Genomic DNA, 27,322 nt, shown 5'->3' with positions numbered 1-27,322 from the left:
AAGATGTAAACAAGCAAGAGATGGGAAATTACATGCAAACAAAATACCTATTTTGAATATCCTATAAAATTTACTTTATGCATGAATGAACTTCTCATCATGCATGAACTTTATGCATGAATGTCTTATCATCAACACAGTTCAATCATCAGTGGTTTTTAAGAATTTTATTTGTTTTATTCTATTAAAAATATATTCCGTTTGAAAAATATGTTATGCACTTTTGTGAAACCTGAATGACCAAAAGGAAGACAGAAAATGACTATGAATTTACATTCAAAACTATAAACACATATACTAACAAATAGTGCTCTTTTAATTATTCTAGTATAAGTTAAGTGTTTAAATGAGCAGTGATGCTGGTTATTGCTGCTACTAGTAAAAATATAAATAGGAGACTAGAGAGAGAGTATAGTGGTTCGGTATTTGTCTTGCAAGCAGCTAATCTCAACACCACATACGGACCCCTTAAACCGATACCTGGGTTATTCCCGAGCACAGAGCCAGGAGTAAACCCTGGGCACATCCAGGTGTGACCCACCAAAACTGAAGTAAATAAATAATTTAAATAGTTTAAACTGTCTTGTACTAATCTTTAATAACACAAAATATACTTTACTTACAAGTTTTAATAAAGGACTTTCTAGGAGACCACTGTAATTTCAAAAATTTAGGAATAACAAAAGTTGACAGAATAAAAATAAGCAAAACATTGGTTTTTCAACTCTTACTTACAGAACATTCTGTCATAGTTCATTGTTATTTAATAAAAAGAACATTGTCAATATTTATCTTATTTTAATAGTAATCCTAAGGCTCTTTGTTTAATTATGTTAATTACTTTTTGTTAATTAGTTGTCTCTTTTCCTGAAACAAATTATATACCAGAAATATCATTAACATTCTATGAAGGACATTCAGATAAATGCATTCAAAATCCCAGGAGATTATTTATAGAACTATTTATAGAATGAAGAATTTGAAAAGCAGATACTTACTGCTAAAGTGATTTTGCCTAAAATTTCTTCTGGAATAACATCATCTAATATACTATATACATATTTGTAAAACTTATCAAACGAGGTAGACATGAGTTCCATACAGATCCAACAGTCACCCTATAAAATAATAAATATCTATTATTCCTATACATCAATACTATCATCATTCTTTTAGACAAAGTAGATGTACAATGAGACAAGAAGCCACATTTTTTTAAACCTCAAACTAGTGATATGGTTAGCTCTTATTAAGCCATGGATAGAATATTCTCATGTTTAAAGACAAACTTCTTTCTCCCGTCTTAATTGGAAGGAGAGAAAGTACCTTAGAAAACTTTTACTTTTACAAAAATTTAAATTTTATCACAATTAAACACAAAAATGGGAATTAAGTGGGAAGCTATTTTATTCTCCCTTTCATCCAAACCAAGGAAATTAAATTGCAGTGACCTTATAGTTAAAAGAAAAAAAAAAAACTTCTTGAATTAGTTAAGGAAAGCAAGGAGGGAGAGGGAGTGAGGGGGAACGGGAGGGAGGGAGAGAGGGAGGGGGAAGGAAGGAAGGAAGGAAGGAAGGAAGGAAGGAAGGAAGGAAGGAAGGAAAGAAGGAAGGAAAAGCAAATCCAATGACTGGCTTTTTAAGATTTTAATGTCATAAATATCATAATTTAAAAAGTAATCCCTGAGTCAGAGATATGGCTCAGGAATAAAGTATTTTCTTTCATAAGTGATTCTTCAGGTTATATCCCCCGAGTAAACTAAAATGAAATGAGATAAATATATAAAACTAAATATTTTGTAAACTAAAATTTAAAAACTAAACTAAAATTTCTAATTGATTTAAAATTTAGTTCTAATAGTGTGACAATAATAGCTAGGAATGATCACGCTGGACAAGATTTCAGTGTTAAAAGTAGGTAAAGGGATATTCTTGATAAACTTTCCGTATCCACATTGCAAACCACAATCCCAAGAGAGAGTGAGTGAGAAAGTGAGAGAGAGAGAAAGAGAGAGAGAGAGAAAGAAAAGCGAAAAGCACCTGCCACAGTCAGGCAGGGGGTGGGGTGGGGTTATGGGAGGGAACCTGTAGACACTAGTACTGGGAAATGTGCACTGGTAGAGGGATGGGTGTTGGAATACTGTATGACTAAAACCCAATCATGAACAGCTTTCTAAGGATCTATCTCACAGTGATTCAATAAAAAAAAAAATAGGTCTATCCCATTCTCAATATCTCAATAGCCAACTCTTTTCTCTAGAGCCCTTATATTTCATTGTAAAACATTGTTTCCTTATTAAGTCTTTGGTCACCTTTCTTTCTTACTAGAATATCATTCCACGAGTAAATGGGGTACAATATGAATTCCTTACATAAATACATTCTGACTAAAATTAAGCAGAATCACTCAAAACTATTGCCTGCACCATAAATTGCTTAAAACCCACTTAAAAACAAGCTGACAATAAAATGAAAGTATACTCTTTGATAGCCATCCCTATCAAAGCTGATCACATGGCTACAGCTGTTAACAAAATTTATAAATCACAAAAAGAAAAGAACAAAGCTAGAAACCAGAAGGTTAATACATTATTAAAGTGATTCTCTAAAATTAAGTTATTTTGAAAACTACCTAGCTCATAAGAGATTTGCATAAAATATAGCATATAAACAAATATCCTGACGAAAATGTTGTATGCATACAACATGAAGGGCTACAAGCCACCTGATGACCAAAATTATCTATAGTCATCTCGTATGTCATTAATAATCGATGGATCTATTTGTCCTCAGGAACTGTCTCACTTCCCTGACCTGGAGACATCAGAGGAGATGTGTGAAGCCAAGGAGAGAGGCCCAAGGGCTGCAGCAAAAGCAGCATGGAGAAGCCCTGAACTGAAACCCCAGCAGCACACGGTCCTCCAGCAACTACCAAGAATGACCCCTGAGCACAAACCTGAGAGTATCTCTCCAAAACTCAAAAATAAAAGAGATTATTGAACATTAAAGTAAAATGGCTAACCCAGAACAATACTGCTTATAAGTACTAGTGACATGGATGGCCAGTTTACTCCTATGTTTCCTATCAATACCTACAAAGCAAGAATAATGTATGTTGTAATTTGTAATAAGATGAGTAAAAACACAATGACCAAAGCACTCGCATTCATCTAATACAAATTTCAAAGAATGTGCATTTGTAAAGCATATCTAACAGTACATTTCCAATTATATTTTCCTTAAATCTTTTTCCTCTGAGTCTTTTCATTGTGTGCTCTTGCAGAAAAAACCTAACCAAAGGCTGAGTTAAATTTTTATCCCAAACACAACTGGCATTCAGAGTACCCTAAAGATATAAAGATATTATCTCAGGAGGTTTAGTAGAAATTTTTAGCATAGAAAAAGCAGTTTCAATTCCTCTACTCAGAAAACAAGAGAAGTTAAATTCTGTTCTGTAGGGAAAAAGAGCATTTGTATGGAGAATATGACAGGCCTGACATATGATCCAGGGTCCTCTCTACGTTCTACTCATATAAGCTTGGGCACCCACTATCCTCTACTTTAAAACAGGACTGTCCTGCTGGCCTTAACGGCCTAGGCTAAAGAACAAATGAGTTAGTGGATGTAAAGTATAAATGAAGTTCCTGGTAGGTACTAAAAGTATGTGTGTGTATAAATTTATATATGTATGTATAAAATATATAAAAGAGAGGGGTTCGGCAGGGTGATACCATTTCACCAAAACTCTTCAGTGCCACCCTCGAGAACATCATGCGACGACTGGAATGGGAAAACATGGAAGTGAAGATAGATGGTCGGCAACTACACCACCTCCGCTTTGCTGATGACATCGTTCTAATAACACCAAACATCAGCCAAGCAGCCCAAATGCTGACCGCCTTTGACCGTGAGTGTGGAAAGGTCAGACTACAGCTGAATCTTACGAAGACAATGTTTATGAGAAACAGCCTTGTTCCTGACGCTCCATTCGCTCTCAACGGAACCACCATCTCCGAATGCAACAGTTATATATACCTAGGTCGAGAAATCAACATGATGAATGACCTGGCACCTGAGTTGCGCAGGAGGAAGAGAGCAGCTTGGAATGCCTTCAAGAGCATTGAAGAAATAACTAAAAGGACAAAGAACCTCCAGCTACGAGCACATCTCTTTGATTCCACTATTCTTCCTGCATTAACATATGCCTCAGAGACCTGGACCCTACGAAAACAGGATGAGAATGCTATTCGAGTCTCTCAAAGAGGAATTGAAAGAACTATGCTTGGAATATCACGATTCACTCAAATGAGAGATAGAATCCGGAGTTCTGATCTTCGTCAACGCTCAAGAATCAGGGACGCTGTCTCATTTGCCAAGACATCAAAAATCAGATGGGCTGGACACGTAATGAGGTTTACAGACAACCGCTGGACTAGAGCCATTACTGATTGGATTCCACGGGACATCAAAAGATCACGTGGACGCCCACCTATAAGATGGTCAGACTTCTTCGTCAAGACCCTAAATGATCGGTTTGAGGCTCTGCATGTTCCTAGAACGAACAGATACCATTGGGCTACGCTAGCACGCAACCGGGATGAATGGAGACATTACTGGCACCCGCTCGAATAAATTGATGAATAACGGGGATTAAGTGATAAGTGATATATAAAATAGTAAGATATATATATATCTCACAGTAATAAATACCATATAAGTACATAGGTTACATACACATGTAAGTATATGTGTATATAAATATACATATATTTATTATTTTAATTTTTGTGCCACCCAGCAGTGCCCAGGATCTTTTCTCCTGGGTCCATGCTAGAGGATTATATGTGGTGCTGGGACTCAAATCAGGGTCAGTTCTTAACTTGAAAAGTCCCTTAACTTGAAAATTCCCCATATTATCTCTCTGGTTCATACAAAATTTTAGTTAAGGAAATAAATAAATTGGCAAAAGGAAGCAGACACTGGTGGTGGGTGTGGTGTTGAACCTTAAATGCATGGAACTTTCATAAAGAGTATTGTAAATCACAGTACCCTCAAAAAAAACTGAAGAAATAAAAAGAAAAGAAACAAGAGGAAGGATGAAAAAGCAGGGTGGAAAACAAAAGATAAAGACAGACATGAGAGCAGGAGAAGAGAGATAAGAATTGAGGATGAGAAGAGGCGGTACACAGAGCAACTACTCCAAAGAGGGAAGTCTTTATCGGTTCAAAGGCACAAGCCTCATGTCAATTTATTTCCTCTAGAAATTCCATTTATCCACTCCTGACAACAGATAACTCAAAGGCTAGAGCAGATGCTTTGCATGCCAGAATCCCATGTTCAATTTCTGGTACCACTTGGTCCTTCTGAGCACTACTAGAGTGATCCCCAAGCACTGAGTCAACAGTAGACAGCCCCCCCCCCGCCAACCCCACCCCTCACACACACATACAAATACACAGTGTGTGGTCCCCAACAAAAATAAAACTAAATCAAACTAAAAATATTTTAAACTGGTCAGTTGCCGCAAAAGGATGGAGATGAACCTAAGTGCTTCATGTACCGCCAGTTGTGGACACCGCAACAACAAAGGAAAAGAATAACAATAAAGCAATCTCATGGCTGAGATTTAAAAAAAAGTAAAGTACCGTAAAAATTCCTGAACATGGCTTACTGAAAAGGGTGGACCAGGACAGAGCTCAGTGGAAGAGCACTTGCTCTGCATGTGTGAGGCCTTTGACTGAATCTCCAGATCTTAAAAAAAAAGTGGATAATAGAGAAAAACTGTTCTACAATCAACTGAGGGTTTTTAGAGATTAACTACAAGTAAAAAACATATGGGGACCAGAGTGCCAGAACAGCAGTGAGCACATTCCTTGCAGATGGCCCACCTGGGTTTGCCCCTGCGCACCCCATAGGGTCCCTAGAGCAGCAGCAGCAGCAGCAGCAAATTCCTGAATGGAGAGCCAGGAATAACCATGAGCACTGATGAGTGCGACCCCAAAAGCAAATACAAAAGTAAAAATGAAAATATACATAACACTTAGAAAATAAAAACACAACTAAAAACAGAACTCAAAACTACAGAGCATTTTTAAAATAGACCTAATAAAAGGCAAAAATTTTAAAAGCAGCCAGTATGAAATGTTACTAAAGATTCCAACTTCACCAAATAAATAGAAAGGAGTGAAGCAGGATTTATGGAAAGAAAAGACTCTGCATCATAATGTCATCAAAATCTCCAAAATTTACTTACAATTCAATTAGATTTTAGTCAGATATACCATGCATTCGGACAAGTGGAGGAAAGAGTAGCAAGACAATATTAAAGGGGACTGACCCATTCAACAAAGACTTCTTATACAGCTATCAAATATAAGAAAGTGCTGATCGGTAAAGGGGAGAAATAAATACACCAACGGAAGTGATTTTCAAAAGTCCATGAGCATACCAAAATTCAATAGATGACAGACATCACAAAGAGAATAATATTAAGTGATCGGAATATCCAAGAAGCACTACTAGAGCCAGTGACTTTCCATATAGAAAAATTAGTATTTAGTTCAAATCCATAAAAATATAAATTCAAAGCTCTTTAATAGATGCTTAAATATCACTCTATCACTGTCCTGTTGTTCATTGATTTGCTCAAGCAGGCCCAGTAACGTCTCCATTTTGAGACTTGTTGTTACTGTGTTTGGCATATCGAATACGTCACGGGTAGCTTGCCAGGCTTTGCCATGCGGGCTAGATACTTGAGGTAGCTTGCCGGGCTCTCCAAGAGGGACGGAGGAATCGAACCCAGCTCGGCCAGGCTGGCTGCACGCAAGGCAAACGCCCTACCACTGTGCTAAGGCTCCAGCCCGCTTATATATAAATTTTTAATATTTATATTAATTTTATGTAACTGGACAGTAGAAAAACTTATTGTGTATAAAAGCATATATACAAAAAAATCCAAAGAGTTAGGTCTGTACATCCATTATAACGATTATTGTGTATGCTAAAGAACAACAAATTAGGATCTTAAAAAAGAATCAAAACCATCTAGATATTAAAAAAAAATAGCCCCATAACCTGAAATAATGAAGCAACATTTGAAAGAAACAAAACTTAATAGAATGAGAAAGCATATGAAAAAGTAATTTACTGAAAAGAAAACCTAAGCACACAACCACAATTCTCTGTATTTTGAAACTGGGGCAGGTGGGGGTGGATGGGGGGAAGCGGTGCTAGGGGCCTCTCAAATGATGCTCAGGAGGCCTGAGGTGTCTCCCAACCATGCCTGGCTAATGGGGCGAGTCTGTGGAAGTGGTGCTGCTCCCCAGGGGCTGGACGCTGCCCATGCTCTCAGGCCATTTCCTTCAGAGCTGGATCCTAGCCATTTGCAATGGGAGACGCACCAGAGCCCAAGACAAAGCTGGATGCAAGCAAGCACACTTTATCCCCTGGACTCTCTCTCCAGCCCCTAAAATTGCGATTTTTAAAGCAAGTAACCACTTCAAACCCAACTGATTGCCAAAAAATAAGACATTTGGTGATATTAGATATTGCCAAATGTAAGACCTACCAATTAACGCCTATTCCACATCCAACAAACACATCCACCTTTGTTAGACAACTGCCCTAGTCTGCTCTGTGAAAAGGCAGGAAATGAGATGTCAATACGAACAGAAGACTGATGGTCCCAGGACTGCCTTTGATTCTTTTCTCTTCCCTCAGGTAGACATGACAGCTGAACTCCAGGATCCTAACTTAGATCATGAGTCAACCTTATGGGTGGAAACTGCAAGTAATGGAAGTTATTAACTGTCTCCATTATTAGCAACTGAATACACTTTCAGATAATTTTCATTCTGACTGATGGGGACAGAAATTAGTATTTGGGCCGGAGAGATACTACAGCAGGACAGATGCATGCAGCTGACCTGGGTTTGATCCCTGGCACACATACGGTCCCCTAAGCACCACTGACAATATTCCCTGAGCAGAGAGCCCAGAGTAAACACCACTCTAGAGACAAATACGATGATACCCTAAAGCTGAAGACACTCATATCATTTATTCTAACAATTGCATGTCTAAATATACGTGCTATAGAAATTTAACCTATGCTATCAAGCACATATGCAAAAGGTTGCTCATTTTTATACTTTATCATTATAAAAAAGTCATAATAATTCAAATGGCTTAATGGTTAAATTCTGCTAAATATTTATAGAAGAAATAATATTAATTTCATAAAAATTCTTCCAAAAGACAGGATATGAGGAAATATTTCTCAAGTTATTCCATTAAGCTATCTTTATATTAACACAAAAGCCAAACAATAACACAGTAAATAAAAAAACCCTACAGATTAATATCTTTCATAAACAGAAATAAAACTTCCAAGTAAAATTTTATACAAAAACATACTTTTCTAGTCACTAAAAGCCAATATATTCTATGTCCAGAACCATGTCAGAATAGAGAATGACATAAAAATTTATCACAAAAATACCACATTTCCCTGTAATGACAAATAAACATACTTCATTTTCAGAAAGAAAAAATACATGTATTTGCAACACAAAAAATAGCCCTATCTTATTCTAAAACCTCTTTTAGAAAACCATATGAATATAAAATTCAATCTCAAATGAAAAAAGATATCAATAAATATTTCAAATTTAAAATAGAACTCATGTAATTTATAGGATTAACATATTCCACAGGTTTTAATGTCATATTCAAGATTTACCAGCTACAGGCAAAAACTCTTCCTTCATCAACTATATTGAAACGACAGTTTTGTTAGTCTATAACATCTCTGACTTTTCTGTCAATTACAATTGTACTATTACTTCCTATGTGCTTTCATATCTACTTTATTTTTTTTAATCAAAAGTTTTAGTTTTTCTTTTTTTGCCTTTTATTTTTTATTATCATTTTTTTTATTAGTGAAACACCATGAGGTACAGTTATAGACTTATAAATTTTTGTGCTTGGGTTTCAGTTATACAACTACATGGAAAGTATCATGTTAAGCGAAATGAGTCAGAAAGAGCGGGATAGACACAGAAAGATTGCATTCATCTGGGGAACATAAAGCAACAAAACGGGAGACTAACACCCAGGAGTGGCTGAGATTAGTACCAGGAATTTTGCTCCATGACTTGAAGGCCAGCCACATGTGCTAAGTGAAAAGGAAGCTCAGATAGAGAAGAGAGCACCAAATAAAGGGTGTTGTGAAGACCCTCCCAGGGTGGGAGAGACGTGCTAAAAGTAGTCTATAGACCAAACATGATTGCCACTCAATGCCTCTCTTGCAAAACACAGTACCCAAAAGAAGAGAGAGAACAAGGGGGAATGCCCTGCCACAGCGGCAGGGTGGGACGGGGGGGGGGGGGGGGGGGGAGGATGCTAGGACCCGTGGTGGAGGGATGGGTACTTGATCACTGTATTATTTTTAAAATAATATATTTGTAATTCATCTTAGATACAAGACTGGTTTAACACTTTCAAAATCTTTCCAAGTTATTGCTATAGTTTCAAAAGTTTTTAAACACCATAAGATAACCACAAGGGAGTAGAACAAAAATTTGACAAATCTCTTACATCCATCTCTAATTAAAAATCCTCTCAGCAAATTAGGAAAAGAAGGGAATTACTTCAACCTTACAAAAAGAATTTAATAATAAATTATACTGAGTGATCTATGTATTATTAGTTTGTCATATCCACAGAGATTTTTATTACAATCTCTTGTATGCATTAGCAGAAATTTAAGCAATATCTATTTTTAACATAAAAACAATACTAATTTTCTTAGAATAAAACTCTTTTATAAGTCTATTCAAATTTTCCCCTTTATAATTTTTTTTCTTGCTTTTTAGGTCACACCCGGCGATGCACCGGGGTTACTCCTGGCTCTGCACTCAGGAGTCACTCCTGGCAGTGCTCAGGGGACCATACGGGATGCTGGGAATCGAACCCGAGATGGCCGCGTGCAAGGCAAATGCCCTCCCCGCTGTACTATCTCTCCAGCCCCCCGCCCTTTATAATTTTTTACTGTTCACTCTAAAGTTTATTTATAGGCTTTATCCACTTCATGTAAACTCTAAAATATATTAGCACAGAATTATTTTTTAAATTTTGTTAATGACAGGGAGGACATGATCATTACTCCAATGAGACTCAAATGCAAAATGAAATTTAATGCAATATATTTTAGATGTCAGTTAAAAAACATTTATGCAAACCAGTCACAGTCCTCCCGTTGCTCATCGATTTGCTCAAGCGAGCCCAGTAACATCTCCATTGTGAGACTTGTTGTTACTGTGTTTGGCATATCCAATACATCACAGGGAGCTTGCCAGGCTCTGCCATGCGGGCGAGATACTCTCGGGACTTGCTGGGCTCTCCGAGAGGGGCGGAGGAATCGAAATCGGGTCGGCCATGTTGGCTGCATGCAAGGCAAACGCCCTACCCACTGTGCTATCGCTCCAGCCCCATTTATGCAAATGAGTTGGCATTTTATTAAATTATCTGAAATTTATTTACATAGGTTATAATTATATAGCAATCAGCACAAATTGACTGGCTTGTGTTGTTTTATTTTCCGGCAATTCCACTTGCCATTCCGCTGAGTTTTGTTGGAGCAAGCAATATGAAGCAAATTTGTTATGTGTCTGCTAACAGGGCAGGCCAAGAGGTGGAAGGTAAACTGAGGACGTTGTTAGGTTACACTGGTAGTAGGACTGGTGCTGGAACACTGTGTGTCTAAAACAACTATTGTGAGTAGCACTGTAGCACTGTCCTCCCATTGTTCATCGATTTCCTGGAGCAGGCACCAGTAGCGTCTCCATTGTGAGACTCGTTGTTACTGTTTTTGGCATATCGAATATGTCACAGGGAGCTTGCCAGGCTCTGCCATGCAGACGAGATACTCTCGGTAGCTTGCCAGGCTCTCCAAGAGGGGTGGAGGAATTGAACCTGGGTTGGCTGCATACAAGGCAAACGTCCTACTTGCTGTGCTATCACTCCAGGCCCCATTGCAAGAAAATTTCTATACATAAGTGGACCCATAAAGTTGAAATTTGGTTGGTCAGTATCATCTATAATTAGTCCCAGTCTGATTTCAGATAGCACACTTTTTTGGTGTAGTGTAAGAACCTTAATGACAATATATTCTTGCTTCTCATCTTTTGTACTATCAAAATGCTTTTTTGTAGCGAGAAGGGGGTGGTGCTCAAGGCTTACTCCTGGCTTTGTGCTCAGGGATAACTCCCAGAGATGCTCAAAGAGAGAACCATTTGTGTCCTGACTCACTGTCCCCTGAAGCATTAGAATGTGGAATGCTTCCCAGGCAGCAGCAAGTATCACACCGCATAAAATCTGCTACTTCAAGGTGATAGCTCACTGTATACACATTGCCAGCTTATTCGAGTAGTCTGGAATCCCACTACTTGAGCAAGGAGAACAAATGGAGAAGCTCTGGGAATCACCTTCCCATACTATGAGAGACCAAAAGTTAAGCTAGATGACCAGAGGCGTACACGTGGGGTCAAACTTTACAAGGAATGCCAGAAGGGTTTTTTGAGCGCAGAGGCTGCAAAAGCAGTTGCTTATTTATATCTGGCTTCTCAAACCCCAGACAAAGCCTGTTAAAAGCTTGGCTCTCATCATAATTATCTTGTTACATTTGGTAGTGGGTTGGGGGGTGGGGTGGGGGGGAGGACTGTGTTTTTAGTTGTTTTACACAGGAAGTTGAGGTCTTTGAGGCCTAACTAGTCTCCTAATGCTTAAATGCTTACCTGTCACTGCTTCATAAGTTTCAAGTCAAAACGCCTGGTATATAGGCAAGATGGCCATTGTCTGGCTGTTGAACTAATTCTTAGCTGTTAATATCCGGATGGTAAGAACTGCATAGCATTTCTAAGGGTATACTGCATAACTGCTGGCCATATATATACTTCCACTGTCTCACTGTCTGCCTTTGACCTCTTCAAGTAGTTTAAGTTTATTTTGTCTTGTGCTTGGATGTGAGCTTCCTGTGACTAAAAATATGTAATCATTTCTATTTCTGTTGCATTCAAATCAATAGAAACTAAAAAGGCGATTTACAAATGGAGAAATCTGTTCCAATAAATGAAAGTACATATTATTTACAAATACAGGAGTTAAAGAGCTTTCCTTGTATTACGAGTAGCGTTGCAAATCACAATTTTTTAATAAAAACAACTGCCTAAAGAGCACTGGACTAAAGAGACATTACTGAGGTGAGGTGCTTGCCTTGCATGTGGCTGATCCCCCACCCTGCAACCCCTGGCACTGCAGAAGAACTGCCAAGCACTGCCAGGGTCCCTCCTGACTACAGAATAATAAACTGACCCTGAGTTCTGTCAGGTATGTCCCAAACACCTCCACCCAAATAAAAAGAACACTGCTAAATGTATATAAAGATAAGCCCAAGTGGGTGGAAAGATTTGCAAATCATAACCTAAAAATAAACTAGCATCCAGAATGAAGTTAAAAATCCCACAAATTCAATAAGAAAAGTGTACCCTCACAAAATATTGGAAAAAGACAGATTATCAAAGAAGACATGCAGTTGGCAAATAAATGACAGAAAAATCCATTGGATACACTAGTTACCGCGGGAATGCAAATTAAAAATACAAGCAAATTCTGCAAAACATTAGAATGCCAAAAAAATTACAAAGGTAACCATACCAAGTGCTGGAAAAGATACAGAAGAAATAGAACTCTCATACATACTGGTGGAACTACAGAATAGTACTAGTCTGGAAAGCAGTTTGCTCATGTTCTGCAAAGTTGTGAAATGGGTCTATGGAGACAGTACAACAGGTAAGGTTCTGGCCTTGCGCCCAGGTGCTGTCCCTGGCAGGGCACATGGTTACCTGAACTGTCAGGAGTGATCCCTGAGCACAAAGCCGGGTAACCCTTAAGTAACCCTTAAGCACTGCCAAGTGTGGCCCTGAATCAAATTGTAAAAAGTTCAACTTACACTTACTTAAGTCATTCCACAGCCAGACAACAATTTGAAAAACTGCAAAATAATTATGCTTAAGGAAGACAAAGCAAAAAGTAAGCTCCTTAATTCCATTCTAGAAACCTCAAATTCATCTCTACATGGCAGAAGCAAAGTAAATGTGTGTTTGCCTAATAATGGGGTAAACAGAGGAGAGGTAAGTGTTACTTACGGGGTACAAAGAACATAAAAGGGATGTATGTGTCCATTGCTTGATTATAGCGACAATTCTAAAGGTTTATGCATTTGTTCAAACTTATTAAATTATTTAACTACGTGTAGCTTATTTTTAAGTTTAGCTCTGATCTACAAAGAAATACACATATTTGGAGATACTGGTAACAAAAAATTTACACACATCCATATAAAATATTTATTTACTACACTAAGTAAACATAAAATATTCAGAAGTTTAATTATTACCAAACAGCAAGATAATCTCTATATGTTAGCTGCAAGAGTAAGAAAAAATAAGATCTTACAAGCACCTCTATTGATGCTGGGCTGAAAAACACACACCAAGAACTGAAATCTGTGGCCACTTCTATTACATGAAATTAAATACTCAGTTGGGTTCCTCACAGTGAAAAGAATTGAAAGCATGTGTCTCTTGTGATGTGGAAAGTCCTTACTGCATACATTTTACTAACATTCTTTCCTTTCTTAAGCACAGAATTTGTGTCTATTATTAGAACTGAAGATCATATTGCCAAAAGAAAATAACCCTTCTCTTTAAAGTGATCGAACTCAAAAGAAAAATGTTTCTAAGAAGGCTTATTAAATCTATTTTAATATATAAGCTCTTCAACTTTACTATTTAATCTTCAATGGTGAACTTGCTGTTCTTTATAAATTTCATTTTTTATTATTGAGAAATTATTAGTTCTCTCACTCTAAACTCTGGAGTGGGGAGGAGTTCATGTTCAACTTAGGCACTTTATCTATGACTTAGACAACATTCCCACACAAAGCTTCAATAACTAGATTCACTGTAAGGAAGCTAAAGGCGGGATTCCTGAGCACAACCCACTGTGGCCTCAGGACCAACTGTGTCTGATAAACAGAACTGGGAGCTTTTTGTCTTTGGAGACCAATCCTTTGCACAGTTATGAGACTTTGTAAAGTTACTACCCAGGTCTGTTTCCTTTCAGATAAAGGAACACATAATACCACCTAATACACTGAGACAGTTGTGATGATAACATATAAATATAACATATATGAAAGCTACAGAGCAGTCAACAGAGGCCATTACTGAGTGCTGAAGAAGATAAAGTGATATGTATGATACCCTTTCAGTAACATATTGCAAACCACAGTGCCTGTAGAGGAAAATAAGAGAGAGAAAGAGAGAAGAAAAGTGTCTGCCACAGAGGCAGCTTGCAGGGGCAGGGCAGGAAGGAAACTAGGAACACTGGTGGATGGAAAATGTGCACTGGTGAAGGGACAGGTGTTGAAACACTGTATGACTGCAACTCAATCATGAACAACTTTGTAGCTGTACATCTCAGGTGGTTCAACTAAAAACTTTATTTAAAAAAGGTTTAAAAAAAAAGATGTCAGTACTGATAAGTACAAGTCTCAAAGCCTTCAATCTTTCTGAGATATAAAACGAAATTTTATCTCACCATTTCTAACATAAGGGTACTGTCATAAATATTTAGTAGTACTTAATATTCAGTATTCAACAGTACTTGGATACTATTTCAAGCTTTCTGATTTGTTTCCATACCCTTTTTAATCATATATTTCCATCTATCTTTTGTCATAAAATCAAGACTCTACACTAGATAGCCTGGGAGTATCACTTTTAATATGTTGCTTAATGAATGACCAAATACATATGTAATAAATAAACTGGTGCATCCCAGCATGGTGGATGTGAAATAAGCAAAAATATTCGAACTCTATGATAGCACTGAATACAACATTGGAAAAGCTGATAGCAGAATCTAGTTTGGAGGAAAATAATTAATATTGTTCTCCACCATATCTGAAAAGAAAAAATGACCACAGGCTTTTCTGATGATGAAGATTACACTCATGGTCTGGGAAAGAGGGAGATAACAGGATTCTTGTATAACAAGAAAAAGCTCCAAATTCCAGACTCATGCACTTATACAAACTGAAATAACATACAACACACAGGTCTAGAATACAGTCAAGTGAATAATTTCCTATCTGTACACTGATAATGATAGAAAGTGGTGAAATAATCCAGCAAGTTCAAAGTGTCTAGTCACAGAAATGAACATTCAAGTTACTGAAGGAATAAAATATGAATTTAAAAAAAAACACATGACTACATTCAACAATTTGTGAATTAAAAAAATAACCTTTGTAATGAAGTAGAATATTCCCACTAACATTATCTATTAAGAGCTACATTTTAAAAAGAGCCTCATTCACTGCTGGTCGGTATGCCTACTGGCTCAGTCTTGTGGGAAAACAATATGGACACTCCTCAAAAAATGAGGAATTGAGCGTCCATTTGATTCAGCAATTCCACTTCTTGAATATAAACCAAGGGCCCAGAAACACAATGGCAAAAAAGATATTCACGCTCCTACATTCTCTGCAGCACTATTCACAACAGACACAATCTGGGAACAACCCAAGTGCCCAAGAACAGATGACTGGAAAAAGAAACTATTGGACAAACACACAATAGATATTACTGGGCCACAAGAAAAGATAAAATCATACAATGTGCCATTCTGTGGATGGATGTGCAGAGTACCATGCTGAATGAAGCTAGAGGGAAAGAGAATGACTCAGGTGATTCCTCATATGAGGAATATAAAGAAACATTAATAAGGGAACAACAAGTGTTCAAAGGCAAGAGAAATAAAGAATATGAGCACTGGTCTTCAGGGGAAACAGGGGGCAGGGAGGGGGGCTGGGGAAGAACAGGGCAGGGAAGAGAATATTCCAGCAGTAGTGGGGGGAAATGATCGCTGCAGGAAGAAGGGTCTGAGAGGGGGAAAGTGCTGTGAGTAGGATCCCATCAGTAATGGGACTGGACACCACAGACAGTGCCAAAATTTATTAAACAGTGCCTGACACAGGCAGGTTGGTAGGTGGGAGGGAAACTAGGGACATTGGCGAAGGGATCAGTGACTGAAACCTCCAGGCTCTCATGGCCTCGGGCATGGTGGCCTCCCCACACATCCCAGCCCTTTTTTTTTTTTTGTCAGTAGACAGATCCCATTTTTATTGAATCAAACAATGCCTAGTTACTTTATACCTTTGAGATTGAAAGAAAGGAAGGACTTTCCAAGTTCCCAAGAGGGGCTGAGTGGCGGATCTTTTGCCAGCTAGACATGATTCTTTTTTTTGTTCATCTTCTGGTCACGTAGGGGGACCCTAAGCGAATGACATCTGAAGCTCTTGTTCATTCACTTTCTGATTATGGTTGTTTTTTTTTTTAATTAGTGAGACACCATGAGGTACAGTTGCCCTTTGGATGCTTCAGGCATGCTCAGGAACTGCCTGTGGCGCCACTAATAGCCACGATCCAGAGACTCACAGAAAAATCTCTCAGAAGAAAGCAACACTGACTGACACTCTGCAGACATGCCTCCAGACTCCAAAGTCACCACCCAGTTAAAAAAAAATGGAGATGTTACTGGGCTGGCTCGAGCAAATCAATGAACGACAGGAGGACAGTGACAATGACAGTGGTAGCTATATAACCGTATTTAAAATTTTAGAATTCCTGGTGCAACATCTCATATTCTACGCCACTGATTTACCAGAAGTAGCACACCACAATGGAAGGGGTGTAAAGTAGAAGGCAAGCAGTATTAGTGAGGAAAGTATGTTGATTGTTGTATTTTATATATATATAAGAACACAAGGCTCAGCCTTGGACAACATGTTAGTAATCTCTTACACAAGGGTTAATGGCTCCAGGGTGGAATACAACAATCTTCACACACTTTTCTCTAAGGAAACTTTTTGGGATTATTTTCAGTGGATTATTCATAACAAGCAATACTTATACTGGAACAACAGCACAGTGGGTAAGGCGTTTGCCTTGCACACGGCCGACATGGCCAACCAGGGTTCAATTCCTTCACCCCTCTCAGAGAGCCCGGCAAGTTACTGAGAGTATTTTGTCCCCACAGTAAAGCCTGGAAAGCTACCCGTGATGTATTCAATATGCCAAAAATAGTAACAACAAGTCTCACAATTTGTTGTGAGACGTTACTGATGTCCGCTTAAGCAAAATCGATGAACAACGGGAGTACAGTGCTACAGTGCAGTGCTATTCATAACAAGGAATACAAAATAAATTATTTAGGTCTTGCTTGGGGGCAGGGTTCGGGGTTCAGGATGGAAACATTCAAAATATGGTGGTGGGAAGGTTGTTATGGAGGTGAGACTGGTGTTGGACATTAAATATAATAAATTGTTGTGAACAACTTCATAAAATTAAAATTAAATTTTTAAAAAGTAGATAAATATATAAATATATTATGACTGACCTCTAAGATCTGCTCCAATGATAAGATTTCCTGTCTTTCTAATCAAGGTTAGGAAAAAGGAAATATTTATGGTATATTTATTCAGGTATATTTATGGTATACTATTTAGTCCAGTAACTACAGAAAAATTCTAAGGCTACATACTTTTGGTAACTCAATCCCCCAAAGAAGAGAGAGCAGGAGGAATAGTACTATTATGAACTGATTTCCTTACAGTGCATAATAGCACCAAAAAACAATTCATAATAGCCCTCATCAGTATAACAATATTTTCAGAATAAGAGTTCGGTTCTCCTCACCTAAATATATATCACAGGTTATTCAAGGTATCACTGAGGATCTGATTCTCTTACTACTCTACCTTTAGCACCTACACCTAACAATTTCCTGCTTTAGCTAGATGACTGAAAATGAGTACACACATTGGCAGCTGTAAGCAGAAAATGATAACCCAGAAACAAGACCAAGAAATTGGAGTTCAGGCTTCTACATAAACAACTTAATGCCGTAAGATGCCAGGCTAGGGGTAGGGTGGCGGGAGGGAAACTGAGATCATTGGTGCTGGGAAATGTACACAGGTGGAGAGATGGAACATTGTAGGATTGAAACCTTACCATGAAGACCTTTACAACTCTCTATCTCAGGATGATTCAATTTTTAAAAAAGGTGTGTGTGTGGGGGGGGCGGGGGGGGGAGTGTTAATGAAAGAATAAAATAAATTTTCTTCTATTTCTTTAAATGTTCTTCTCTTATGAATTTATTGAAGAGTCTGGGTAGGGACATATATATGCAGCTGTAACAGAGAGAGCAAAGTTTGAACAAGGCAAAAAGGCAAAAAGGTTAGGAGGGGGGTTCTCAAGAGCAAAACAGAATCTTAACCTCTAACTAAAAAGTTGATTTTATGAAGTCATTGAATTCTCAGAAGAAAAAAGTTTTGATCTAAGCACACTCTACTACAGGAGGCCCTGATTTAATCTTCCCAAAAGGAAAAAAAAAAGAAAAAGGAAAAAAAAAGGAAACAGAAAAGAAATCAATTCATACCTGAATCAAAAGAATAGCAAGTGGTAGAAACTAATGCTCTAATTATCTAGTTCTGTACTGAAATATTAAGAAAATAATTTAGGGGCCATAGTGACAATACGTTGGGCAGGACACTTGCCTAGCACATAGCTGATCAGGATCCACCCCCTGGCACCGGGAATATGGTTCCAAGTCTGCCAAGAATGATTCCTGAGCACAGAGCCAGGAGTAAATCCTGATCACTGCCTGGTGTAGCTCAAAAACAAAACAGCAACAAAAAAGAATTTACTACTAATGTCTAGTATTTAACTCTATATATTAGAATATAATCCTGCCTTTCCCTTATTCCAATTAGAAATTTATGTTGGAAAAAACCCAAACGTTTTATTCCTACCTCTCTGAAGAGTGCACCATAAAACTGAACAATATATGGGCAATCACTACTCCGCATTACTACATCCAAGTCCATAAGAAGTTGCTTTTGTTCTTTTTCATCCACTGTTGACCGAATTCTCTGTAAGAGAATAACAAAATGTCATAAAACAAAAAAAAAACATAAATAACTGAGAAAAACCTTTACCATAAGGCTGAAAATTATTATGCAAATATCATAAATACTTAACAGACATAGAAATTATCTTCTCCCTTATACTACAAGAGAAAATGTAGCAAAGTAGTCTAAGAATTCTTTAAAAGACACAGGGCTCCACAAGTACTAACCAAAGACATTTCAAATTATCAAACTTTGTGAAAAGTAAATCCACATGCAAACATAATAATCATAAATATCATAAGCAGTAATACTTTAAACAGTGTTCACGTGATCATCAATACATCCTGCATAATCACCACTTCAGAAAAATATCCTCAATCTTGGGCATTCAAAGCAAGAACAGACATCTCCCTGACATCTTTATATATAGAGTCCTCATCCTTCGATATGAAAAATGGCCAGAACAGATAAAATTAAGAACTAGAATTGGGGGGAGGGGGCAGGGGAATAGGCTGAAATTCTTTCTCCATTCACCACACTGGCTAGTAAGAGCAAAAAATTCTACCTGACACAACAGCTTACAAATCCTAATGCAGAGCAGCAGAAGCATCTAAGAGAAAATATGAAAATGAGACAATAGGATTATCTGTCCATTCCTAAGCTGATGAGGAACTTGTAAGTACATTACAGATTTGAGATATATCCCTAGTCAACCTGTAAGACAATCTTCGCCCAATTCTGAGGAATACCACAAAAAATCAGCAGTGCTTCCCAGTCAAGAACAGAACAGAATATGAGATATCCGGAGGGGTAGCTGTCACTGCACTAGAGAGAGGGAAAAGATAGGTTCGGAGATTGTAAAAGCTTTAGCAAAGTTATAGCTTAACATAAACATGCAAACAACTTTGCTTATCACACAAAAGATCACAATAGGCGTTTTATTTTTCACAATGCATCAAAATATGGCACAGACTAAAAAGGTAAGTTGGTATAAAAAATAGACATGGTATTATTTTGCCTTCCAATAACTTCAAGTTAGCTGTCCTCAATGTTCTTGAAAGCAGTGAAGGTTGTAAGTTAAATTATTGTGCCCATTTAACAGAGAAGAAGCCAAAGGCACAGAAAATAAAATAGACATGTTCCATATGACATGACAGAAAATAAGCAATTGTACAAGGAACAGAAGCAGGTTTTCTCAGTTTAATTTTCCACACTAAATGAAGAATTCTATATATTCTAAACACAAATTTATTGTTACATAAAATCTACAGCTGAATATATATATATATATATATTCATCCATTGCATTCTTATATATAGAGTGAAGCAGAGGAGAAAGTAATCAAGGAGTTTATACCATTTAAAATAGTATCCAAAAACATCAAGTCAAGTATCTAGGAGTCAGCGTAACCAATGATGTGGGAGATCTATACAGTGATAATTTTTAATCACTTAAGAAAGAGGTAGGGGAAGACCTCAGGAAGTAGAAAAGTATCCTATGCTATCGATGGAAAAATCAATATTACTAAAATGACTATCCTATATAAGCCATTATATAGATTCAATGCAATCCCCACCCAAATTCAGATGACATTTTTCCAGGATCTAGAAAAATCAATAATAAAGTTTTTATGGAAGCAGAAAAGACAGCAAACAGCCAGAACCAAACTGAATAAGAAGAATTTGGCAGGTATTTCATTACCTGATTTGGATCTGTTTATAAAGCTATCATTATCAAAACTGCATGGTACCGGCATACAGACCAACCATCTGGGCAATAGGTCAGAATCAAATACCCAATGACTAAACCCCATATATATGAGCAGTTAATTTTCAACAAAGCAGCTACGAACATAAAATACCATAAAGATAAGACTCTTCACCAAATGGTGCTGGGAAAATTGGGTAACTATGTGTAAGAAGCCAAAGCTGGATCCTTATCTTCCAGGTCACTGATCCCTTATCACTGTCCTGATTCCCACTGTCCTGTCTCTAAGGCAGGCGCTTTTCTCTTTATCTTTTTTCCTATAAGGTGCTATGATTTGTATCGCTGTCACTCAAAGAGCATCATGCAAACCAGTTCTTTATGCAGACACAGTAGCAGTATTGAGTATGTTAAAAAACACGTTGTGCAGCTCTCTCAGCACATGCGTTCGGTGGCCATGAGCCGCTTCCCCACCGCTAGCCTGCTGTCGCCACCAACAGATGCAACAAGGAGGGAACAGGGCCTACAGTCTGGTTGGTGATGGGTTCCGTTGATCCCATTCTCCCTGCGTGCTTATTCCAGTCTCACCAAGTGCCCATTCCAGTCTCACACTGCCCCTCATTCCCGTCTCCTCCCGTCCCCATGCTAATCTCCCCACACCCAGATTTGCAGCCTTAGTCAAGAGCCCAACCACCCTGGTTGGGGGTAGCAACTACACATAGGTCTGATGCACAATCAACGTATGTCAAGCCCTTCTCTTCCCTCTGGGGAAGCTCTCCTAAGACAAAGCTCTCCCCCTGCTAGGAAATCCTCAAGGGAAGAATTTCATCCAAGGACCTACTTCTCCTTTCCTTAGTCCATAAACAATCGTCTTAGATTTACTTCTTAGTAATTTTTCTAGTTATTTTGTATGGGCACAGTCAGAGATATATTAAGTTTATAGGGTGGCTCTCCTGGGTACATCTTGCTATAGATCCCAGACTACAGTCCTCAGGTCAGATTAGTCCTTCCCGGGGTGGCAAAGGTGCATAGAGAGAAAATGAAAGTGGCAGATTTTCTTCCAGAAGCGTCACCTCTCTCCTTCCCACATCATGTAAGTCACCAGGGACCCCACGGGCATCATTAAGCAGTAACTACAAAGTGATAAAATGATGCAGTGAAGAACTTTGAGGAAGGAGGCAACAGTGTCAGAAGCTCAAACATCCCTTAGGAACTGCATTAAGGCATCATTTCTCAGCCCTCCCTTCCAGGAGGAATCCAGGGAACTTACTGTCTTGTTAATGAGTCAGCTACTGAAGACAGACCAAAGGGGGGAAAAATACGGGCCTTTTAAAAATCAGTCTCTACTACAAAAAGCCTCTTTGACGTTAGTGGTTTCTAAGAATGGAGAATTGGGTGGAAAATATGGAAAACAACTAGATTATATTTTTCAGACTATACTGTTAAATCCGCACAAAACATGAAAATGCATGCTCTTATTAAGATAACTTCATTTCATGTCAGCTTTGTCATCAAACAGCACACCTAGTTTTAACCTTGAGAACTTCGTCCACAAATATGAAATCCTTGCAGTTTCATGGTAATTTATGTCTTTTGACCTTATAATATCTGTTTTTTCTAGAAACCAATGTTCTAAGATATAAAACTCTTAAAGATAAGTATGTTCTGGTTAATCATAATGTGGAGCCAACTGTAGCATGTGTTATAAGATCTTTAATTGTGAACATCCTAAGGCCTTCTGAACTTCTACAGAACTGCTTTAATGTTTTTCGTGCAGGAAAAAAAAAAGATATTTAACAAATACTGCGGCGTATAATTTTCTCATGCTAAATGACAGACTTTTTTCAATTTTCTTGGGAGTTCAGGCTGTACTAAATACAGTAAGATGAGTCAAATCTCTGAGATGTGGTTATAAGGAGTCCAGATGCATAGTTTAAATATGGAAGATAATGGATGTAGTTTGCATCCCAGGGAGAATGAAAGGGACCTTGTTGAAGTGCAGCTGCTTCTGATGTGAAATGAAGAAAGGCTACAGGACAGAGGAATGTACAGGAGTGTGCAGAAGGTTTGAAACTGTGTTTTAAGGTAAGAAAAATATCTGAGGAAACTGAAATATTTTAAGGTGATCCTCAAATTGTATCTGCAATATTGTTCTAATACATTTTTGGTGAGGCCTGTGGAAAAGGTATTAGACAGATAGTTCAGACTCGTAACAGTGCTCTTAGGTAACTGGACACTTAAAAAGTTACCAAAAATCAAGGTTTTCTGCATGAGACTAAATTAATTAAACATAATATTGTGAAACTGTGTGTTCTACCTCTAAAATGCTTCTTCTGACTAGGACCCACAGCAAATGGGTATATTGCCACAAGTGAAAGATGTGCTTTGCTCTCTTCTGATGCTTGATGGCACTACAATGCTTTGCACCAATCCAGACGGGAAGTCTTTCCTCTCTAGAAGCATCTACCCCTCACACAGGAAATCTCAAAGCTAGCTATGGGAACCCAAAATAATGGTGGTGGGAAGGTGTAATGGTGGTGGGATTGGTGTGAAAATATTGAAGGTAACCAATTAATCTGAACATCCTTATGAAAATAAAAATTTTTTAAAAAGACACAACTGAAAAAAAAAACAATATACTGATCAATTCTAACTAATAAAAGAAGACTTGGGGAAACATGGAGTGGTGTGATCATGACTCACAGTAGACTCACTCGGGTCTCTAGCACTGTCGTGGAGCACTGCCTCCCCGTTGTTCATGGATTTGCTCAAGAGGGTACCAATAACATCTCCATTGTGAGACCTGTTGTTACTGTTTTTGGCATATTGAATATGCCACGGGGAGCTTGTCAGGCTCTGTCGACTCAGGTCTCTAAGTAGAAAAAATATCACAAATTTTCATAAGGTTTTTGGATGACTTAGCTGAGATTCAGAAAACAGTACAATGAAGTAGGTGGCTCACATTCCTGACGCGCAGGTTCATCTTCAACTGCTTAAAAATAAGGTACAAATAAGGTAAGAATACTCCAAAGAAAAGGAGCAGGGAGCTTCCCAATCAGAAAATTAAGGTTTGGATACAATGAGCCCTAGCAACATAAAGATTAAATAACTACAGAGGAAATCAGTACCTGGCGCTGAAGGTTGGTCCAGGCTTTGAGTAAACCAATTTGATATGGGATAAAGTGATGCAAGTTATTAGTACTTTGAATTAATAAGCAAATTATGATTTACATCCAAGAGCAAGGAATTTGATATCACTTGCAGCTAGCTAAAACTCATATCTCAGCTTAGTGGGCCCACTCCGGTACTCTGCCATCATCTATTGGTAATCTATTCGTAGTCCATAGTTTAAGTGATTACTAAATGTTGCCAAAGTGATATGCTAAGTAGAACTACCTACTCATAGAACAAGACACAGTTCCTTCTACATTTCACATTAGAATATTGCAAACATCATCCTTATGTATTACTTATATATTTTTAATTATAAACAAATATATCACAGTAAATCTCTTATAGAACTCCTTTCCATAAAAAATAGAGATCATAATAGGTTTTTAAGTGGTTAAATTTAAGATCTAAAGATTTAAAAGAACAAGGGCTATCCTACTGATACGGCTGTAAAAAAATTTTTAACGTGTCTAGTTCCTGTGTTGAAACTACAAAACTGCTATGCCACAAATGGACATTTACTTATTAAGTGTCCATCTTAGCATTCCTTGCTAAGATCCCATCTAAGGCTAGTATATGTGAGCAAAATACAAAAATGACAAAAAGATAGTACAGGGATTAAGGTGCCCAACATGCATGCAGTTAATCATGGTTGACCCCCAGTGTATGTTCACCCAGCACAGGGCCAGTAGTCACCCTCAAGAACAGATGAGACACAACCATCTCAACAACAAAAAACATTATACATGTGTATATACATATACACATATATACATACATAAATATGTATACCTCTCTCATATATATATATATATATGGGGGGAATAGAGGACTGGGGAATTTGTGAATCAACTGGTCTCAGAATAAACTAAATCAGTCAGGCAATGGAAAGAAATCAAAGTTAATACTCAGATTCCCAAAGATCCCTTAGATCCTTATAAAAAAAAAAATACACTGCTTTTAGAGTTGGGGGAGGGGTGGGCACACCCAGTAGTGCAGTGATTACACCTGGTTCTGCACTCAGGGATCATGTCTAGACATGCTTGGGAAACAATATGGAGTGCAGAGGATCAAACCTAGATCAGCTGCATGCAAGTCAAATGCCCTACCTCCTGCCCCTAGACTTCAGTTTTAAATCAGGGCTAGAAAAATCTCAGAAGCATCAAAGTCCACCTCCTTCCTCTCGGCTGCAGGAAATATCAGGCATTTCTATATTCCTAACTTATAAAACAAAAATTCTATAACCCACAGTTGCCAACAAGATTCATCCCAGCTGCGAAGGTTTATCCTTACTTGCTAGTCTGCTGACTGGACGACAGACAAAATGTGCATACGTCGTAATGCCCTCACCAATATGGTCAAAACAGATGGAAACAGCCAAGTTAATTCTTTTAAATGTTATGCTGATCATGCAAAGCTGTATATTATATCAAAGAGAGGCATACTATGTCTGCTAAGTCGGTTGTTTTAAGTTAGTAAGGTAAATGCTTTTATTACAAAATGAAGAATGTTAATTCTTAATTAAGAACTCATCCAAAACCTTAGACTAAATTTAATAACCCTCAACTATATCCCAATCATATTAATAGTAAAATCTCACATTATTCTCACTGAAAATGCTGCAGTCCAATTAATTTCTTGCACATACCTTCTACTACACATCACCAGGAACTTGGAGGATGGATCAGTTCCAGAAATGTTTAATTACATCATTGAAAAAGTTGCCCTGAAGATAAAATAGGATGAGTTTGATATGCTTCAATAAGAAAGCTACTACCTTCTTTGGTAGTACATCATCCACATGAAAAAAGCAAAATGCTAATCTTTGAACTAAAAACTTTAAAGGCCTAATAGTCATAAATGATAGATCATCTCTTCAGTATCCATGACACAAGAGATAAAAATAGAAATCTGAAATAACTACTTTGATAAGACAACAAAAAATCATAGGAAATGTCAAGGAAGTATATAAGATATTGGTTCATATAACCTTCATTTAGAGTTAGGTACAATAAAATAAATTTTTCTACAAATAACCAGATGAGCTAGTTATAGTCCTATGTTACAATTCTGTCGACACATATTCATGATGCTCGGAAACCTAAAATTGTTGACTGAAGTTAATCGAGAGCAACTATATCCAAGTTTCCTTACTTAGTAGAGAAAGGTTTCCTTAAGAGCTGACAATGGAGATTCACGGGGGTAGACAAGTTTCTCACCTCCTCCTCCTCTCATCAACCAGAGTAATACAAAGAACTCACACTCCTAAATATATATGCACCTAATGAATGACCAGAAAAATACTTAAAATGACTGTTAACAGAAGGAAACTTTAACAACACACTCTTCCATCTCAAAAAATGAACTATACTAAAGCTCAGTAAATAAAATACTTGCGTTGAAGGAAGAAATGAAAGAGAAGGGTGCTTCAAAAAGCCAAGTACACATTATTTTACAATGCCCATGGAACACTCTCCAAGGAAGACCACATGCTAGGACACAAAATACCTCCAAAAGGTCAAGAGGATAGAAATTATATCAACTATCAACTCAGATCATCAGACACTGAAAATAGAAGTTAATCCAAAAAAAAAAAGAAATGGAGAAATCACTCAAGCACGTAGAAATTAAACAGCTTGTTACTGAGTAAGCAGTGGTTCAGAAAGGAAATCAAAGAAATAAGATTTCACAAAACAAATAAGAATGAGGACACCACCTGCCAGAAATTGTAGGACATAGCACAATCAGTGTTAACAAAAAAAAAAAAAAGTAATAATAATAGCTCTGCAAACATTCATCAGGAAGGAAGAAATGGCCCATAAAAATAACTTCATTACACAAGTTAAAAAAAATGGAAAATAATCAACAAATGGAGCCCAAGGCAGGTAGGAGGAAGGAAATAAAACAGAGCAAAAATAAATAAATAAATAAACAAACTGGAATTCATAAAAATACAAAAGATCATAAAACCAAGAGCTGTTTCTGTTTCTTTGAAAAAATAAATAAGACCAATAAACAAGACCCACAAAGAAAGAGAGAACCCTAATAAATCAAAACAGAAATGAAAGGGTGGACATTATAATATATTCCACAGAAATTCAAAGGATCATGAGAGATTACTTTGAGAATATTAATGTCATGAAACAGGAGTACCTAGAAGAAATGGTTCAATTCTTGAACTAAAATAACCTCCCAAAACTGAACCAAAAACATATTACAATGAAAGATCTATCACTTTTGAAGAAATCTAAATGGTAATCAAAAGTCTTCCCCAAAAGTCTTTTCAAAAATGAAAAGCCCAGGGTGGGATAAATTTACTACCAAATTCTTTCAAACCTTTATAAAGACCTACTGCCAATTTTTCTTAGGTTCTTTTAGGAAATTTAAGCATCAGAAACTATCCAAAAGAGT

General features: G+C 37.5%; 1 protein-coding gene across 3 annotated transcripts in view; it reads right to left on the bottom strand.

Annotated features, from left to right (window-relative positions):
• The window catches only part of MAP2K4 (mitogen-activated protein kinase kinase 4), a 177,900-nt gene that overhangs the window by 60,430 nt on the left and 90,148 nt on the right, over window positions 1-27,322 (bottom strand). For all 3 annotated transcript variants that reach the window (XM_056117815.1, XM_056117816.1, XM_056117817.1), the window contains 2 exons: window positions 18,937-19,056; window positions 999-1,118 (listed from right to left, as the gene is read on the bottom strand). In XM_056117815.1, the coding sequence (XP_055973790.1) occupies window positions 999-1,118; window positions 18,937-19,056 (240 nt within the window). The remainder of the gene's footprint in view (window positions 1-998; window positions 1,119-18,936; window positions 19,057-27,322) is intronic.

The sequence above is a fragment of the Sorex fumeus genome, unplaced genomic scaffold, assembly GCF_029834395.1.
Source record: "Sorex fumeus unplaced genomic scaffold, SorFum_2.1 ptg000036l, whole genome shotgun sequence".
Lineage (NCBI taxonomy): Eukaryota > Metazoa > Chordata > Mammalia > Eulipotyphla > Soricidae > Sorex > Sorex fumeus.
Note: the sequence above shows the minus strand (reverse complement) of the source record. Positions and strands in the feature narration are given on the sequence as shown.